General features: G+C 42.2%; 1 protein-coding gene across 2 annotated transcripts in view; it reads left to right on the top strand.

Annotated features, from left to right (window-relative positions):
- The window catches only part of Smyd4 (SET and MYND domain containing 4), a 53,508-nt gene that overhangs the window by 8,334 nt on the left and 24,421 nt on the right, over positions 1-20,753 (top strand). For both annotated transcript variants that reach the window (XM_070027475.1, XM_070027474.1), the window contains exons 3-4: positions 9,074-9,218; positions 18,138-18,227. In XM_070027475.1, coding sequence (XP_069883576.1) covers positions 9,074-9,218; positions 18,138-18,227 — 235 coding nt within the window. The remainder of the gene's footprint in view (positions 1-9,073; positions 9,219-18,137; positions 18,228-20,753) is intronic.

Genomic DNA, 20,753 nt, shown 5'->3' with positions numbered 1-20,753 from the left:
GGCTAGTACTCTACCACTTTGAGCCATAGCACCATTTTCATTTTTTTTGGTGGTTAATTGGAGATAAGAGTCTCATGAACTTTCCTGCCCTGGCTAGCTTTGGACCGCGATCCTCAGATCTCAGCCTCCTGAGTAGCTAGGATTACAGGCATGAGCCACCAGCACCCAGCCTAAAAGCAGATCTTTTATAGACTGGGTTGTATCCACAGGCTCAGAAGATGTCATCAGTGTTCATATTTCTTTTTCCTTTTTTTTTTTTTTGGTCAGTCGTGGGGCTTGAACTCTGGGCTTGGGCACTGTCCCTGCACTCTTCAGCTCAAGGCAAGCATTCTACCGCTTGAGCCACAGCACCACTTCCGGTTTTCTAGTGGTTCAAAGCCAGCAGAGACAGGAAAGTCTGTGAGACTCTGATCTCCAATAAACCACTAGAAAACTGGAAGTGGTGCCATAGCTCAAGTGGTAGAGCACTTGCCTTGAGCTGAAGAGCACAGGGATAGTGCCCAAGCCCAGAGTTCAAGCCCCACCACCGACAAAAAAAATAAAATAAAAAAGAGAGAGTCTCACGGACTTTCCTGCCCAGGCTGGCTATGAACAGCGATCCTCATATCTCAGCCTCCTGAGTAGCTAAGATTACAGACATGCAGTGTTCATATTTCTTCATCATTCAAACAGACTCTCTTCATTTGTTTTTTTTGTTTTGTTTTGTTTTGTTTTGTTTTTGGGTCCAGTTGTGAGGCCTGAACTCTGGGCCTAGGCACTGTCCCTCAGCTCTTCAGCTCAAGGCTAGTGCTCTACCACTTGAGCCACAGTGCCACTTCCAGCTTTTTTCATTTTGCTATGTGGTGCTGAGGAATCGAACACAGGGCCTCAGGCATGCAAGGCAAGTGCTCTACCACTGAGCCATCTTCCCAGCCCCAGACTCTCTTCATTTGGTGGACATTATAGTCATTCCTAACCCTTTTTGCCAGTTTCATTGAAAAGTTCCACATTGGTCTTAGATCAACCTAACTGATGGCTTACACATCTCTTCAGCCAAAGATATAGGGCTCTGCTGATTGGCCAGGCCATTCCCACTCCTGATGTGACATGACGCTGAGGTCAGCCTCACTTCAATCAAAGGAACAGTTTCTAGGCTGGGAATGTGGCTTAGTGGTAGAGTGCTTGCCTGGCATGGATGAAGCCCTGGCTTTAGTTCCTCAGTACCACATAAACAGAAAAGGCTGAAAGTGGAGCTGTGGCTCAAGTGATAGAGTACTAGCCTTGAGTACACAGAGGCTCAGAGACAGTGCCCAGGCCCAGAGTTCAAGCCCCAGGACTGGCAAAAAAAGAAACAACAAATTTCTCCCCTGAAACTTATTAGAAGTAAGAAAAGCACAAGGCCCTGAGTTTAGTCCCCAATACTGCCAATGGAAAGAAAAAAGAAACCTTTTTTTAAAAATTGTGAAAATACTGTACAGAGTGGTTACAATTACATGGGCAAGATAATGAGTACATTTCTTATCAAGCATTGTTGCCTCCTCCTTTATTTCCCCTTCCCATCCCTTTCCACACCCCCTCCCCGCCCCCCTCCTACCTCCCCCCCCACCAAAGTTGTAAAGTTCGTTTTTTGACATAACAACTCGTACATCTCATTGTTGCAGTGGGTCCACCTGTATAAGAAACCTTTCTTGTGACTAAGTCACAACTAGAAAATGTACCTTTGTTATCTGTGAGGCCAGGTTCCCAAACATACATACACATCATTGTTATATTTTGACTAGGTTGTATACATTTTCCCCCATGTGAATTTTAGAATTGGCTTGTCAAATTCCATTAAAAAATGTTGGGTTTGCCGGGCGTTGGTGGCTCATGCCTGTAATCCTAGCTACTCAGGAGGCTGAGATCTGAGGATCGCGGTTCAAAGCCAGCCCGGGCAGGAGAGATCGTGAGACTCCTATCTCCAATAAACCACCAGAAAACCGGAAGTGGCGCTGTAGCTCAAGTGGTAGAGTGCTTGCCTTGAGCTGAAGAGCTGAGGGACAGCGCCCAGGTCCAGAGTTCAAGCCCCACGACCGACAAAAAAAAAAAAAAAATGTTGGGTTTTAGCTTGGGATTGTGTTGAATTTATAGATTTATTTAGGGAGACCTGACATCTTTACAATATTAAATTTCTTCATCCAAGTAAAAGATTGTATTGCCATTTATTTAGGGCCTCTTTTATGTCCTTAAGTAAAGTTTTATAGTTTTCTTTAGATAGGTCTTCCACATTTCCTGCTAGACCTTTATTCTAACTTGTAAAGTTTTTTGTTGATATTGTCTGTTAGCCATCCCCCTCTCCTCATTCATATTCTGTAATTGATGACTGGAGATGTAAATGAAAGGTAGAAAGTTTTTAATTTTTTTATACAAAAAAAAAAACTGACTACCTATCTGTACTTCAACATTATTTTCTTGTTATGCCAAGCCCCTTAGAATTTTTAGGTTGAATAACTACATCTGCCAATAATAATCTTTCTTTCTAATATTTCAGTTCTTATTTTACACTTATATATGTATGTATGTATGTCAGTTGTGGGGCTTGAACGCAGGGCCTGGGCACTATCCCTGAGCTTTTTCCACTCAAGGCTAGCACTCTATTGCTTTGAGCCACAGCACCACTTCTGGTTTTCTAGTAGTTAATTGGAGATAAGAGTCTCACAAACTTTTCTCCCCATGCTGGCTTCAAATGACATCCTCAGATCTCATCCTCCTGAGTAGCAAGGATTACAGGCATGAGCCACCTACATCTGGCTCAGCAATACATATATTCTTTTTTTTGGGGGGGGGGGTCCGGTCGTGGGGCCTGAACTCTGGGCCTGGGCGCTGTCCCTCAGCTCTTCAGCTCAAGGCTAGAGCTCTACCACTTGAGCCACAGTGCCACTTCTGGCTTCTTTCTTTTTGCTTATGTGGTGCTGAGGAATCGAACTCAGGGCCTCAGACATGCAAGACAAGCGCTGTACCACTGAGCCACCTTCCCAGCCCCCAGTACATATATTCTTATGTCTTTGTAAACATTATTGACATTAACCTTAAGTATGCTTTGAATTATCTCTGTCATTATTTGCTCTATGTATCTCTAACCTAAAAATAAGTTAATTAGCTGGGCATCAGTGGCTCACACCTTTAATCCTAGCTACACAGGAGACTGAGATCTAAGATTGCAGTTAAAACCCAACCCAGGCAGGAAAGTTCATGAGACTTATTTCCAATAAACTACTCAGAAAAAGCCAGAAGTCGAATCGTGGCTCAAGTGGTAGAACACTAGCCTTGAGCAAAAGAAGTTCAGGGACAGTGCCCAGGCCCTGAGTTAAAGCCTCAGGACTGGCAAGAAAGAAGAGGAGGAGGAGGAGGAAGAGGAGGAGGAGGAAGGAAGAAGAAAGAAGGAAGAAGAACAAGAAGTTGTTATTAACTAAGCTGGGTGTCAATAGCTAAGAGAGAGGAGGAGGAGGAGGAGGAAGGAAGAAGAAGAAAGAAGGAAGAAGAAGGGAGAAGAACAAGAAATTGTTATTAACTAAGCTGGGTGTCAGTTGCTAAGAGACCAGGAGGATTGCAGTTTGAAGCCAACTTGCACAAAAAAAATCCAAAAGACTCCATCTCCAAAATAACTAGCATAGAGCCAAACTGGAGGTGTACTGGAATTAATAGAGAGCCAGCAGTAATCAAGCACTCTGAGAAAGTGCTGGGCTCCTGAGTTTGAGCCCCAATGGGGAAAAGCCATCTGAGGGTTGGCAGCATGGTTCAAGTGATAGAGTGTGTCTACCTAGCAAGCACAAAAACCCTTAGTATTTCAAAAAGATTAAAAAGAAAAAAATAGCTAAAAGCATTATAAGACTATTCAGTCATGATCTAAAGAGATCAAACAAGATATTAGAAGTTTAAACTTCTAATAGAACCTCTAATATCCATAACCACTCCTATTAAATAAAAGTGTGAATTGGGCCTTTAAAGTTAGACATCACTAAAAATTGAATGACACAAGTATAAAATGAGGGACTGTGTGCTCAGGTGAAGCCCATCTCCCTACCCAGGAGAGCCTTGGCCTTTCAATGGGTAGCATGCTTAACTATACTTGAAGCTCCTAGGTGCCAAACCATTTAGTGCCTTGGCTGTCTATCCCACTGCCTTGGAAGATGGATTCTTTTCATCTCTGAGCTTCTACTTACTTATTCGCTTTCTCATCTACCTGTGGTGTTGGGACCAAGCTTCCAGGATCTCTGAGCAGCACCTCCTCCAAGTTAGGACACAGCTCCCAGCTGTCCTGCCCCTATCCTTGGGGAAATCATCACCAGTTCTTGACGGCTTGGCAAGGGTTCTTGGGCAGTGTTCAGGGTCTGTAGTATCAGACCCTGGATGTTGTGATGCCCTGGGTACTGTGATACACTGTGTCTGGGACAGGGAGTAGATGAGAGACTCTCTACGGACCCTTTGTGGCAAACTAGGATTTAGCCACTTATGTATCTGTGTTTGAACTTTCTTACAATGTGATCTGACTTTCAAGAGCCTCTGGGTCTCCAATGCCACTGGAGAGGCAGGGATAGAATTATTTGGGCAGAAATCATGACTGTTGTCTCTCAGGGACGGAGCTATGGGGTGGGGTTGGGGGTACAGATGAGCTCAGCAGGGTGAAGTTAGTCACATGTGCACAGGAATTCCTTGGCTTTAGAGCCATCCCGTGGTGCTCCTTTCCCCTCTCTGCTCACTTGTCTATGTATGGTCTAAGTCTTTGTCATGAGAAGACTGGCCTCACACTCACACAATGCAAGAATTTCTGATCCAAGTGTCCCATTCTCAGGCAGTCTGAAGCTAGAATGAGCAAAGATGGAAACCTGCCCACGGAAGGTGGACGGGCAGGGCCTGGGGAGGTAGTGGGTTATACTGTGAGATATGTACAGAATAGGCCAAAGGGAGGAGTCTCCAGCTCACATGTTCTTGGAACTAATATTTCCAATCCTGGTTGCTTTATGATCAAGAGGAGGTTGGTTCCAGCCTCTCCCTGGCTTGGAATGGGATCCTGTCCCCATAAGGCCACTAGGTCTGGAGGCTTGTGTGTTCCTCAGAGCAGCCAGGAAGTGGATATACACAAGTCTGGTTGGCTTGAGTTGGTTGGTTGGTATTATTACCTGCCTTCTAGCGGCCCTTGAATTAGCTTGATCCATGATAGTACCCAAGACTGTCAGAAGTACTTCTGCAGGGAAATGGTTTCCACTGCCCCAAGTCTCCTATGTACTTGTCAAAGATTCCAGTGCTAGGGAATGAAAGGGCTGTTGTAGTTGAGGCTGGGGGTTGGTCCTGACAGATAGGACAATACCTATGGAAGGACCAGTGGGCCTTCTCTACCTCCTTTCCCCTTTGCGCTTGTCTCCAGGCAGAATGGAGGAAGCTTACTGACATCAGACAAGACAAGGAAGAAGACAGGTTGCAAAGGGCATGATTGGGACTGCTCTGAAGCTTGAAGTTCCCTTTCACACTTTCTGTCTCTGGGTGTTCTATGCCCTCCTGGTGGCAGATGCATGAAATGGGGGTCTCGTCCTCTAGAGGAAGTGAGTGCGCAGCCAGGCCTGCACAGGAACCAGGTCGAGCAGCTAAGTAAACACTTGGGCTTTTCTTTCCCTTCATGATGCATTCTCTTCTGCTTCTGCTTTTTCCTACCATACCTTTATTGTTAGCACTTCCAAAAACAAAAACAAAACAAGATCATATACTCTGTACTTTGCTGTAAATAAAGATTGAATGAAAAAGAAAAAATAATGAGGGACTGTTTTGGGATGGGAACCAGTGGGAGGAGGGATCATGAAAGGATAGGTAAAGAGGGGTGAATTTAAGTGAAGTACTTCATTCATATGTATGAAAACAGAATAATGAAAGTGGTTGAAAAAAAATTTTTAAAGGGTAGCAGGAGCTGGTGGCTCATATAATTCTAGCTACTCAGGAGGTTGAGATCTGATGATCACAGTTCAGAGCCAGCTAGAGCAGAGAAATCTGGGATACTCTTATCTCCAATTAACCAGCAAAAAGATGGAAGTGGAGGTAAGACTCAATTGGTAGAACATCAGCCATGAGTTGAAGAAGCCAAGCAAGAACATATAGTCACGAGCTCAAAACCTAGTATCATGCCCCCCCCAAATACTATAAATTAAAAATAAATTTTTAAATGGGTAGGGGGAATAAGAAAGTAATAGAGAGGGAAAAAAAAGAAAGTAATAGAGAGGGTAAATTTTCTTTATATATGAATGGAAATATCTCAGTAAAACTTTTGTATCATTAACATATACTAATATAAAGGAAATAGTGAAGCATATTTTCTTCTTTGTTGTCAATTTACATTCTTTGAGGAAAGTTTACCCAAAATAGTTACCTCTCACCAATATTTGAAAACCTTTTATTGACAAAGGGCCTCCCCCATCTTACAGCTGATACTTTATTAGCAGTTAAGGAAATCCTTAGCTGTTTCATTATCTACCCCACAGCCTTACTAGTTTGATTTTATACTAATTCAAGTGGAATACCTAGTTGTGCCTGAATGCAAGGAGGTACTTGAAGAGTAGAATTTGTGTCAAAAAGAATACAGGAGCCAGTATGAACAATTTCCCACCAGCCAAAGTTAGAGCACAAAATAAGTACAATGGTAATGGTTTATAACAATGAATTTTTAAAAGGCCATACTTATACTCAAAATACATCAATAAGTAAAATTCAAAGGGGGAAATTTGTCTTTACAGAAGAATGCCAGTCAGTAAATTTAAAAGTGGTAGATTTAGAAAATCACCATTTTGTAGTCCCCCAGCATATTATGTGAGCCTGGCAATAGTCACCCGTGGATTCTAAGCTATTAGAAGAAAGATTGCTCAGAAACTGGCTGCTCTCATGGTCTCAAAATATGCCACACAGACATCTCATTCAGTATGGCAGAAAAGAATCTTTACATCAAAGAGATCTAGTAAATTCTATTTAGCCAAGAGATAAAGCTTATCTTCACCAACATTGAAGTACTATGAATTCAAAAGCATACTTAATAAAGCCAGGAGCCAGTGGCTCACACCTGTAATCCTAACTACTGAAGAGCCAACCTTAACAAGAAAGTCCGTGAGACTTTATCTCTGATTAACCACCAAAAAGACAGAAGTGGAACTGTGGTTCAAGTGTAGAGCACTGGTCTTGAGCACAAAAGTTAGAACTGATTTCAATCTCAGGACACTACCTACACACACATCTGGAGATGTGGTAGGAAAATGTGGAGAAGTTGCAACCCCTGGTACATTGATGGTAATGTGAAATGATGCAGCAGTCACGGAACATGGTATGACTGTTGCTTGAAAGTTAAATACAAATCTGGGATCATGACTGTAATCCTAGCTACTCAGAAGGCTGAGGTCTGAGGATCACAGTTCAAAGCCAGCCCAGGCAGAAAAGTCCATGAGACTCTTATAAATAAACCACCAGAAAACCGGAAGTGGCACTGTAGCTCAAGTGGTAAAGTGCTAGCCTTGAGCTGAAGAGCTAAGGGACAGTGCCCAGGCCCAGTTTTCAAGCCCCCACAAACTGATAAAGAAAGAAAGAAAGAAAGAAAGAAAGAAAGAAAGAAAGAAAGAAAGAAAGAAAGGAAGGAAGGAAGGAAGGAAGGAAGGAAGGAAGGAAGGAAGGAAGGAAGGAAGGAAGGAAGGAAGGAAGGAAGGAAGGAAGGGGAGATCTTTGTTGCTTTGTATGTCCCTCCCCCATGGTATAACCCCTGCTTTCACTGTATTTGATGTCGGTATAATTTGTGGAGGGAAAGGGAAAAAACAAATCGTTTAAATAGGGATACAGGTGGACCCATTGCAACAATGAGATGTACAAGTCATCATGTTGAAAACGAACTTTACAACTTTGGTGGGGTGGGGGGAGGATGGGAAGGGATGAGAAGGGGAAACAAAGGAGGAGGCTACAATGCTTGATAAGAAATGTATTCATGGGCTGGGAAGGTGGCTCAGTGGTAGAGCGCTTGCCTTGCATGCCTGAAGCCCTGGGTTCGAATCCTCAGCACCACATAAGCAAAAAGAAAAAAGCCAGAAGTGGTGCTGTGGCTCAAGTGGTAGAGCGCCAGCCTTGAGCTGAAGAGCTGAGGGACAGCGCCCAGGCCCAGAGTTCAGGCCCCATGACTGGACCAAAAAAAAAAAAAAAAGAAATGTATTCATGCTGGGAAGGTGGCTCAGTGGTAGAGTGCTTGCCTTGCATGCATGAGGCCCTGGGTTCGATTCCTCAGCACCACATAAGCAAAAAGAAAAAAGCCAGAAGTGGTGCTGTGGCTCAAGTGGTAGAGCCTTGAGCTGAAGAGCTGAGGGACAGCGCCCAGGCCCAGAGTTCAGGCCCCACAACCGGACCCAAAAAAAAAAAAGAAATGTACTCATTATCTTGCCCATGTAATTGTAACCCCTCTGTACAGTATTTTCACAATTAAAAAAAAAAAAAGAAAAGGGATTATAAACAGAAATAAAGAGAGAAAGAGAGAGAAAAGGAAGGAAGGAAGGAAAGAGAGAGAGAGGAAGAAAGGAAGGAAGGAAGGAAAATACAAAATTACCATGTGATCCAATAATCCCACTTCTGGGTTTATGCTCTGAAGAACTGAAAGCAGGATTTGAATAGATACCTTATTTTCCACACCCAAGCTTCTATCTAATATATGATCCAAGAAATAATTGATTGGCCAGTGAGTACGAGATGAAGGATAAGATTCTTTCTGGGGGACGGAGGATGGGAAGGGAAGGGAAGGGTAAACAAAGGAGGAGGCTACAATGCTTGATAAGAAATGTACTCACTATCTTGCCCATGTAATTGTAACCCCTCTGTACAGTATTTTCACAATAAAAAAAAAAAAAAAACTCTTTCCTCTGGGTAGAAATCGTGGTTTATATGTCTTTGAAACCACAGATGCTCTCCTCCAGTTGTATTACATACTATATACAGACCACATGCTCTTGTGTTCTAGGCACATTCTAATTTCAAGTGCAGTGATTTGGTGCCTACCTTGAAATAATTAATCTCTGTGCTTGTTTATTTTTTTTCTTCTTTCTTCACGAAGACCTGAGGATGAGATGTTTATGAAGAAGCTATCTAGAGGTTATTCGGTAGGAAAGGATCCTGATGCTCCTTTTTTCTACAGAGAAGAAGGAAACAAAAAATTCCAGGAGAAGGATTATATAGGAGCCGCAGTACTGTACTCTAAGGTAAAAATTCTTCTAGCCCAGCAATTCAACAAGGCATATTTCTGTAGAACACAGAACCATATCGTTAATTTCATAACCAATGTTATTTCTGTGTATAATTTGTGAATTGAATTTGAAAAGTAAATTGGTAGAATTCTGTTCTTGATTATATTCTGAAACAAAGGATAGTTTATTTGCTCTGAATCTCATCAAGGAACTTCTATTCCCATATTTCTTCAGACACCTTGTAGCAATAGGTTTAATAGCCCCTTGTCCTGTCTTACCATGTATGTCAGCTCTCACTGAATTGCTTGCCATTTTAGTCTAACTGACTGATAAGAATGATGAATAGTCCTGATTTAGATACAGAACAGCTATTGTTTTGTTTTGTTTTGTTTTTGTTCTAATTCTGAGGCCTGGGCATTGTCCCAGTGCTTTTGTGCCATTTGAGCCACAGCTCCACGTCTAGCTTTTTAGTGGCTAATTAGACATAAGAGTCTCACAGAGCTGGGCACTGGTGGCTCATGCCTGTAATCCTAGCTACTCAAGGGGGCTGAGATCTGAGGGTCATGGTTCAAAACCAGCCAGGGCAAGAAAGTCCTTGAGACTCTTATCTTCAATAAACTACTTTAAAAAGGGGGAAAGTGGTGCTGTAGCTAAGTGATAGAGCACTATCCTTAGCACAGACCCAGGGACAGTGCCTAAGCACTTAGTTTAAGCCCGAGGACCAGAAAAGAAAAAAAAAGAGTCTCACAGACTTTCTTACCCCAGGCTGGCTTCAAACTGTGATCCTCAGCTCTTGTCTCCTGAGTAGCTAGGATTACAGGTGTAAGCTACCAGAGCCCTACAGAATAGCTAAATTTTAACCAATCACAGTGTTAGCTTACAACTAAAATAACTTAAGTGACATTAGAAAGGGAAATGAGCTAGCTGGGCATGATGCCACATGCCTGTAATCACAGCTACTCAAGAAGGAAAGATAGGGTCATGAATTTGAGGCAAGCCCAGGAAAAAAGTAGCCTTGAGACTATGTCAAAAACTAAAAAAATGGGCTGAGAAGATGGCTCAGTGGTAGAGCGCTTGCCTTGCATGCATGAGGCCCTGGGTTCGATTCCTCAGCACCACATAAGCAGAAAAAATAAAAAAGCCGGAAGTGGCGCTGTGGCTCAAGTGGTAGAGTGCTAGCCTTGAGCTGAAGAGCTGAGGGACAGCGTCCAGGCCCAGAGTTCAGGCCCCACGACCAGACCCAAAAAAAAAAAAAAAAAAAAACTAAAAAAATAAGCCAGGCACCAGTTGCTCATGTTTGTAATCCTAGCTAGTCAGGAGGCTGAGATCTGAGGATTGTGGTTCAAAGCCAGCCTGAGCAGAAAAGTCCCTGTGAGACTCTTATTGCCAATGAATCACTCAAAAACTGGAAGTGGTGCTGTGGCTGAACTGGTAGAGTTCTAGCCTTGAGCACAAAGAGACTCAGGAACAGTGCCCGGGCTGAGTTCAAGCCCTACCACTGACATTAATTAATTAATTAATTAATTAATTAATTAATTAATTAATTAATACTAGCAACAGCAATGATAATAAAAGGGCAGGGAGCATAGCTCAAGTGATAGAATGATTGTCTGGCATGTGCCAGGACTGGATTCAATCTTAAAACCCTTAAAAAAACGAGGAAAATGAGGTCACAGCCCAGTTGAACTTCATCTTAAAGGTTGTTATCAAACATACTTGTATTTGAAGCTGGCAAATACTTAAATTATACTGACCACATCAACTTCAATTGTGAGGAAGAATCATGGCTTTTAACAGTCTGACAATCTGTTACTCTTATTGGTCTGCTTCTATTGTAGGAACTGGAACAAGATCCCCTGAGAAAATTCCTTCTATTTTCTTTTAAGAGTCTTATATGGAGCCGGGCGCTGGTGGCTCACGCCTGTAATCCTAGCTACTCAGGAGGCTGAGATCTGAGGATCGCGGTTCAAAGCCAGCCCGGGCAGGAGAGACCGTGAGACTCCTATCTCCAATAAACCACCAGAAAACCGGAAGTGGCGCTGTAGCTCAAATGGTAGAGCGCTCACCTTGAGCTGAAGAGCTGAGGGACAGCTCCGAGGCCCAGAGTTCAAGCCCCACGACCGACAAAAAAAAAAAACAAAAAAAAACAAAAAAGAGTCTTATATGGGCTTAAGTTACAAATATTTGAATCCCCTGAATCCCTTTCATATTAAAAGAATGAGTGTAAGTGGTTGGGAGTAGCCCAGTGATAGAGTGCTTGCCTAACATACATGAGGCCAGGGTTTGATCTCCAGGATTGAGGAAAATAAATAAATTTAGGACTGGAGGCATGACTCATGGTCGAACACTTGCCTAAATAAACACAGGGTCTTCAGTTTAAATACCAGTACTACCATACACTTACAAAACTCTACTGGAAGCCATGCATCAGTGGCTCAAATCTGTAATCCTAGCACCTCAGTAAACTGAGATCTGAAGTCAACCTGAGCAGACAAATCCAAAACACTTTGTTTGTTTGGTGCTGATCCTGGGTTTGGGCCTAGGTACTGTTCCTAAGCTTTTTCTGCTCCAGGCTTAGTGCTCTACCGCTTGAGCCAGAGCTCTAATTCCAGCTTTTTGGTGGTTAGTTGGAAATAAGTGTCTCATGGGTTTTCCTTCCCCAGACTAGCTTTGAACTGCAATCCTCAGGTCTTAGATTATAAGCTTGATCCACTGACACCTGGCCCAAGAGACTCCTTTTTTTTTTTTTTCTACAAACATTTGGCAGTTTTTTTTTTATTGTGAAAATACTGTACAGAGGGGTTACAATTACATGGGCAAGATAATGAGTACATTTCTTATCAAGCATTGTTGCCTCCTCCTTTGTTTCCCCTTCCCATCCCTTCCCATCCTCCCCCCCCAAGAGACTCTTATCTTCAGTTAACCAGCAAAAAACTGGAACTTGGAGGCATGACTCAAGTGAGAATACTTTCCTAGCAAACACAGACCCTGAGTTCAAATAGCAATACCACCAAAAATAGTATAACTTTGAAGAGTGTACTCTGAATCTCTAACAGGCCCACCCTCAAGATTTGAAATTAATTTTCCAAAAACTGTCAGACCTATAACAATGGTGGTAGACAGCTGATAAAAGCCCTGCTTTGTGGTGGTATAAGAGTATAGAGTAGGCTGGGCGCTGGTGGCTCACACTTGTAATCCTAGCTACTCAGGAGGCTGAGATCTGAGGATCACGGTTCAAAGCCAGCAGGGGCAGCAAAGTCTGTAAGACTTATCTCCAATAAACCACTAGAAAACCAGAAGTGGTGCTGTAGCTCAAGCAGTAGAGCTCTCGCCTTGAGCTGAAGAGTGCAGGGACAGTGCCCAAGCCCAGAATTCAAGCCCCATGACTGACAAAAAAAAAAAGTATTGAGTAGAATAGTATTAGTGATTGCTAGATGTACTGATCCAGTGATAAATGGTTTAATAGTTCTTTTTAGAGCTAATCTCTTCAACTCTATATGTATTCATCATAAATGTGAGCACATAAAAAGTTATTTAAGGATGGGGCTGGGGAGGTGGCTCAGTGGTAGAGCGCTTGCCTTGCATGCATGAGGCCCTGGGTTTGATTCCTCAGCACCACATAAGCAAAAAGAAAAAGGCCAGAAGTGGCGCTGTGGCTCAAGTGGTAGTGTGCTAGCCTTGAGCTGAAGAGCTAAGGGACAGCACCCAGGCCCAGAGTTCAGGCCCCATGACCGGACCCAAAAAAAAAAAAAAAGAAAAGAAAAGAAAAAAGAAAGTTGTTTAAAGAAAACAGGTAGAAGACAAAGTGAAATCAGACAAAAAAAGTAAGGTTTTTCTCTGTATGTAGTGGGAGATGTACTTCCTATTCTATGGAGCTGGTATTTCAGTGATTATGATACTTTGCAATTTTATAGAGAGCTGCTATTTTCTTCTTTTTCAAAAAAATAGTACTTGTTTTTTCTCTGTAAAAGTAATAAATGTTACTTTAGAAAATATAGAAAAGTATAAAGAGTAAGAACAAGGTCATAACCAGTGATAAGCACTGTTAACATTTTTGCTTATATCCATCCAACCAGACTTTTTCCTCTGAAAATGTGTTTTCCTTCTACAAAATTGGGATAATGCAGCACTTAGTGTTTTGTAACCTGCCTTTTTTCCCCTCAACAATTTACTGTGCCCATTTTCTCATGTTATTAAATTTTCCACCACAATGTGATTTTCTGCAGCTGGCACAGTGTTCTGTTACAGAGAAGAAATGTACTCAATTTAACATCTAATGTTACCGTGCTGTTTGGTATCATAATGCTGTAACAAGCATCTCTATGTAAATGTTTGCATACAACTGATTGTTTCCTCAGGATAAATTCATGGAAGCATGGAAAAGTAGTTGCGGGGTCAGAAGGAAACACAGTACCTAGGCCCACGCCCCAGAAGGCTTTTGGAATTTGATGCTGAATTGTTCTCCAGGAAAGAACTAGTTACCATCTCTTCTGACAGAGTATAAGATATTTATTTCTCTGTATCCTGAGCAATACTGTTTATTATTGTTATTTTTTAATAAGTAATATGGTCACATAGTTAAATTTAAAAGTTGCAAGAATATACAGTATAGGCTACTTCTCCTACCCTCTGGCCATCTTATTTTCCATCCCCATAATCTAGCATCATTAAATGTACTATATCTCATGCATATATAAATGAATAAAACATAACCAAGCACAGGGGTACTCACCTGTAGTCCCAGCTACTTGGAAAACTGAGGCATGAAGGTCACTTGAGTCCAGGAATTGGAGAACAATCTGGACAACATAACAAGACCCTCTCACTAAATAAATAAACAAGTCTAGAGGTATAGCTCAGTGGTAGGATCTTGGTCTTAATTCCCATTAACAAAATTAATCTTAGCGAAAATATTTTTATTTTACCCAAATAAAAACATACTGGCTGGGTGCCAATGGCTCGTGCCTGTAATCCTACTCAGGAGGCTGAGATCTGAGGATCACAGTTCAAAGCCAGCTCGGGCAGGAACATCCATGAGACTCTTATCGTCAATAAACTACCAGAAAACCTGTAGTAGTGCTGTGGCTCAACAGGTAGAGCACTAGCCTTGAGCTGAAGAGCTCAGGGACAGCACCCAGACCCAGAGTTCAAGCCCTACCAACAAAAACAAAAACATACTGCTCAGTAGCATATAATTTGCAGTTTTAATGCCTTTTCACATTGGTACATAAGGAGCTTCCTCTTTTTTTTTATGGTCCCGTGGTATTTCATTAAATAGAGGGGTCATTTATTTAACTAGATTTCTGTAGATGAGCATTTGTTTCCTGTCTTTTGTTCTAACAATTTTTATGAGAAACTTTGCATATGTCATTTTGTATATGTCTATAAAGAAAGTGATTATAAGATAAATTCATAGAAGAGGAATTACTGAGTTGATGATGTATCTATAGATATATATTATATATATGTATATATATATATTAAGAATGTAGTACATAACATTTTACAGGTTGAGTTGAGGATACAAGTCAGTGGTCAATCATTTTAAAGTTCTGAGTTGAATCCTTAACAGTACTTCCCACCCCCAAATTAATATATATTGCTAAATTGCCCTTCTAGTCATTGGACCAATTTAGTACTGGTACTTGAAGTCAAGGCCAAGGTAGTGTCCACCTCTTGAGCCATACCTTCACTTCTGACTTTTTGGCGGTTAATTGGATATAAGAGTCTCAGGGGCTTTTCTGTCTAGGCTGGCTTTGAACCTCAATCTTAAGATCTCAGCCTCCTGAGTAACTAGGATTACAGGTGTGAGCCACTGGTACCAGGCTCAATAGATTAATTTATAGTGCCATTAGCAACATAGGGAAAATGCCTATTATTCCACTTCACTGCCAAGTCAGTGTGCCTTCAGTTTAATTTTTCTTGCCAAGCTGATGGGCGAGAAAATGGTATCTCAGTAGTTTTGATTTGTACTTTGTTGATTATAAATGAAGTTAAGCATTTTATCATATGATTAAGAGCTATTTATATTCCCCACAATGATTGTCCATATTATTTGCATACTCTCCTATTGAATTGTGGTTATCACTTAATGATCTGTAGAAACGTGTGTGTGTGTGTGTGTGTGTGTGTGTGTGTGTGCGCGTGCGCATGCGTGCTTGCTGGTCTTGGGGCTTGAACTCAGGACCTGTACACTGTCCTTGAGCTTTTTGTTCAAGGCTAGCACTCTACCACTTGAGCCACAACTCTACTTCTGGCTTTTTGGTAGTTTTTATCAGAAATAAAAGTCTCAACAGGCACCGGTGGCTCATGCCTGTAATCCTAGCTATTCAGGAGGCTGAGATCTAAGGATCTTGGATCAAAGCCAGCCCAGCAGGAAAGTCTATGAGACTCTTATCTCCAGTTAACACCAGAAAACCAGAAAGTGATGCTGTGGCTCAAATGATAGAGTGCTCTCCTTGAGCTGAAGAGCTCAGGGACAATGCCTAGGCCCAGAGTTCAAACCCTATGACCAACACAAAAATAAGTCTCAGGGCTGGGAAGGTGGCTCAGTGGTAGAGCACTTGCCTTGCATGCATGAGGGCCCTGGGTTCAATTCCTCAGCACCACATAAGCAGGGAAAAAAAAGCCGGAAGTGATGCTATGGCTCAAGTGGTAGCGCACTAAGCCTTGAGCTAAAGAGCTAAGGGACAGCACCCAGGCCCAGAGTTCAGGCCTCATGACCGGACCCAAGAAAAAAACCCAAAAAACAAAAAATAAGTCTCATGGAATTTCCTGTTGGCTTCAAACTACAGTCCTTAGATTTCAGCCTCCTGAGTTACTAGGATTATAGGCATAAGCCACAGGGGCCTGGCTAGAAACTTTTAATAAAGTAATTAACGAAGTCTGGGAAGGTGGCTCCGTGGTAGAGTGCTTGCTTTGCATGTATGAGGCCCTGGGTTCAATTCCTCAGCACCACATAAACAGAAAAAGCTGGAAGTGGCGCTGTGGCTCAAATGGTAGAGTGCTAGCCTTGAGCTGAAGAGCTGAGGAACAGTGCCCAGGCCCATAGTTCAAGCCCTCCAATCAACAAAAAATAAATAAATAAATAAACATAAACATAAAGTAATTAACTGTTTGCCTATAAGATGAGCTACATTTTTTGTTTCATGTTCACTGATTTTTGTGAAGAAATTTTGTATTTTTTATGTGTCACATGTATTACTCTCTTATGACTTTTTTTTTTTTTTTTGGGGGTCTGGTCGTGGGGCCTGAACTCTGGGCCTGGGCACTGTCCCTCAGCTCTTCAGCTCAAAGCTAGTGCTCTACCACTTGAGCCACAGCGCTACTTCCGACTTTTTTCTTTTTGCTTATGTGGTGCTGAGGAATCGAACCCAGGGTCTCAGGCATGCAAGGCAAGTGCTCTACCACTGAGCCACCTTCCCAGCCCTCTTATGACTTTTTAAAAGCAGTACTGGGCTTGGAACTGATGGCCTCATGCTTACTAGGCAGGTACTCTACCACTTGAGCCATTCCTCCTGCCCCTTTTTTTATTATAAAGGAATTCCTCCACATAATTTTTATTGGTAGTGGTGGTCATAGGGCTTGAACTTGGGGCCTGGGTGCTGTCCCTGAACACTTTCACTTAAGGCTAGTGCTTTACCACTTTGAGCCACAGTAGCACTTCCCATGTTCTGGTTGTTAATTGGTGAAAAGACTCTCATGGAATTTCCCAGGCTGGCTTTGAACTGTGATTTTCAGGTCTCAGCCTCCTGAGTAGCTAGGATTACAGGCATGAGCTACCAAGTGCCAGGTTTCCAACATTACTTTTAAACTATTTGTATAGTTTCCTTCATTACTATTTACTTTAGTTATTAATGTTGAGAGTTTGGTCCATTAATGGGACAGAACATAGCTCACTGGTAGAACACATACTGAGTATGAGTTCTTAGGTTCAGTCTCCACAGCCTTCTCCAATCCCCTCAAAAAAGTTTGTTTAGTTAATTTACAGTGAAAAGTTTTGTTTTTTGATTTTTGCTCAGTTGTGGGGCTTGAACTGTGGGCCTGGGTGCTGTCCCTCAGCTCTTCAGCTTAAGGCAAGTGCTCTACTACTTGAGCCACAGCACCACTTCTGGTTTTCTCACAGACTTTCCTGTCTGAGCTGGTTTTGAACCAAGATCCTCAGATCTTAGCCTCCTGAGTAGCTAGGATTACAGGAGTGAGCCATCGGTGCCCCATGAAAAGTTTATCATATATTGACTACTTTCCTTTTTTTCAAAGGTTACCTGTTCAAGTTCTTTCTCTGAATATCGTCTTTTCTCCAATAATTGGAAATACCAAAAGAGTAAATTTAATTTAAAAGTTTGGTAGATTAATTAGGGTCCAAGGTCCCTAGAGAACATCTTGCTGTGGAAGGCACTACTGGTTTGTGAGACTATTATCTCCAGTTAACTACCAAAAAGCCAGGAGTAGAGCTTGGCTCAAGTGATAGAGCACTAGCCTTGAGCAAAAAAGCTCAGGGACAATGCACAGGCTTTGGCAGTTATGTGCCCCAGTACTAGCATATGACAACAACAACAAAATCTCTAGACTCAGAGCCATAGAGACAGAGACCTTGACAGAGATACTTCTCTGAATAAAGTTCTCCATACTTGTCCTCCATTGTCCTGGACTTTATTCCTCAGAGAAGAACCTAGGAAGGCTACAGGGCAGTGCTGACAGTAGAGCTGTAACACCAGCAGGCATTGTCTGCTGCTGAACTGAAACACTAAGTAGACACTGTCTGCTATAAGGCTGTTACCCTAGTGGTCTCTGCCAGCTACAGAGCCACAAGGATGAATGGGTTCTGCCCACTGAAAGCATTAGCAGAAGAAAATTCTGTATGAATACCATCTTTATGATTGTTAGTTTATCCTTGCCAAATTGGATAAGAGAAAAAAATGCTTTGTTTTGCAGGGAATTTCCCATTGCAGTCCTGACACAGAGGACATTTCACTGTGCTATGCCAATCGCTCTGCAGCCCTGTTCCGCCTGGGTCAGTATGAAGTGAGTATCAGGGTGTCATGTCTGGGGCTGCCCTGGAGGACAAAGCCTTCTCTCTGCTTCTTCCTCATAACACAAATCGGCTGTGGTGGGCTGAATTGGAAACACACTGATAGACACCCTAATTGTCCCTCCTTTGATTTATTTCTCCATCACAGGTGACCATGCAGAGTGTTGTTGATCCACAAGAAAAAGCTATGGCATTACCTCCTCCTCCCCTGGAGGCATGGAATATTTCCAGTGAGGGTCTAGTTCTCTGTGTTGTCTTAGCTATAGATGTTGCTAGTAAGGCTTAAAGTTCCAAGTATGTCCAGAATATCTCCTTGTTCATTTGTTTCTCTTATTTAGTATAGAGTGTTAACATGATCGCTTTCATAATGTTGCCCACCCTCAAAAAGTTGTGTGTACAGGGAAGTGAGAGGTGTCTGTGGATCCCAGGGGTTAGACTTTGTGGAGTGACTTTGTTCTCAGCACATAAATGTAGTAAAGATACTGAGAACTCCACCAGAGTTTTGAAAAGAAGTGACCAAAATCAGGTTTATGTTTATGTCAGATCTTTCAAGTTTGTAAAATAGAGGCCTAAGGACCAGCTTTTTTTTTGGGGGGGGGGGAGATGGGTCCGGTCGTGGGGCCTGAATTCTGGGCCTGGGCGCTGGCCCTCAGCTCTTCAGCTCAAGGCTAGCACTCTACCACTTGAGCCACAACGCTACTTCCGGCTTTTTTTTTCTGCTTATGTGGTGCTGAGGAATCGAACCCAGGGCCTCAAGCATGCAAGGCAAGCGTGCTACCACTGAGCCACATTCCCAGCCCTAAGGACCAGCTTTAAAATGCCATTTTATATATCCAATTTAGAGTCCACAGAAATTCAAATTGTACCATAGAGTTGAAGACTATTAGAAAGAGTCACATGCTCACACTCCCCTTCGTCTGAAGAGCAAGAATCTAACTATAGATGCAAAGAAAATAAGTACTAGATAACTGAAGGAAAGATTGGAAGTTATAGAATGTTTGACACTTTTAACTTCCCTGCATTGATTGTTTCTACTTTTCTTCTTATAATGATGCTTACCTATTGAGCACATACTTTATTCCAGGTACTTCTTTCAACACTTTGTTTTGGTGGCTCTATGGATTAAAGTCAGACCCTTGAGCTTTCTGCAAGCACTCTACCACTTGTGCCATGTCCCTACTCTTTTTGGCTTTAATATGCTTTTCAGATAGTATCTCAAACCTTTGCCTGGGCCATCCTTGGACCTAAATCCTACACCATACCCTGCCCTTCCTTTCAGCACATTAGATATATTACTTTATTTCAAACAACCTAGTGAAGTATTATCATCCCTGTTGTTCAGATGAGAAAACTAAATAGTGAGGAATTGTTTACATAAGGCCTTGCATCTGATAAGAGACATAGTATTTTTGTTTGTTTTTGTTTTTTGGGTCCGGTTGTGGGGCCTGAACTCTGGGCCTGGGCGCTGGCCCTCAGCTCTTCAGCTCAAGTCTAGCGCTCTACCACTTGAACCACAGCACCACTTCTGGCTTTTTTCTTTTTGCTTATATGGTGCTGAAGAATCGAACCCCGGGTCTCTGGCATGCAAGACAAGCGCTCTACCACTGAGCCACCTTCCCAGCCCAGAGACATAATATTTAAATGCAGGTTTGTTTGGCTTCAAAGTCTGCCCTCTTAAACTACTTATAATTCTGTAAGACTTTTTTTCCCTAACAGTGGAAATAGTTAATAAGAACAATTAGATATAACATCTTCAACAAGTATTACTAATCATTCAGTTAAAAGATCACACAGGCTGTGGGAATGAAGCTAAGTGATAAAATGTTTGCTTAACATGAGCATGTGCTTGGGCCTTTAGCATGTGAGGCCCTAAACACAGTCTCCAGAAACCATGTCCCCAAATATAGATCACAGAGTAAAATATAATTTTTTTAAGTTAACTTTTTTTTGGGGGGGGGGGCAGTACTAGTGTTTAAACTCAGAACTTTGCTTGCTAGGCAGGTGCTTTGGTTAGTCAGATGCTCTACCGCTTGAGACAATACAATAACTTTAGTTGTCTTTCAGACATGGTCTCACATTTTTGAGGGGACTGGCCTCAGACTTTGATCCTCCTATCCTCAGCCTCTCACATATCTGAGAGCTGCTGCATGCCACAGATCTTGCTTGTTAATTGAGATAGGATCTTGTTATCTTTTTGTCCAGATTGGCCTTAAACTGTGATCCTTCTGGTCTCTCAGCCTTCTGTGTACCCAGGATTATAAGTGTGAACCATCAAAACTGACCCCATTCTAGTCCTAAACATTCTTGTAGATTTTTTTTTTGCAGTGCTAAGCATTTGAAATGAGGATCTCATGCTACCACTTTAGCCACTATTCCACTCCTTTTTTATTGTTTTTTTTTTGTCTGTTTTTTTGTCAGCCCTGGGGCTTGAACTCAGGATCTAGGGCTATCCTTGAGCATTTGTGCTCAAGGCTAGCATTCTACCATTTTGAGTCATAGCTTTACTTTTGGCTTTTTAG

The sequence above is a fragment of the Dipodomys merriami genome, unplaced genomic scaffold (assembly GCF_024711535.1).
Source record: "Dipodomys merriami isolate MVZ:Mamm:240054 unplaced genomic scaffold, mDipMer1.0.p SCAF_19, whole genome shotgun sequence".
Lineage (NCBI taxonomy): Eukaryota > Metazoa > Chordata > Mammalia > Rodentia > Heteromyidae > Dipodomys > Dipodomys merriami.
Note: the sequence above shows the minus strand (reverse complement) of the source record. Positions and strands in the feature narration are given on the sequence as shown.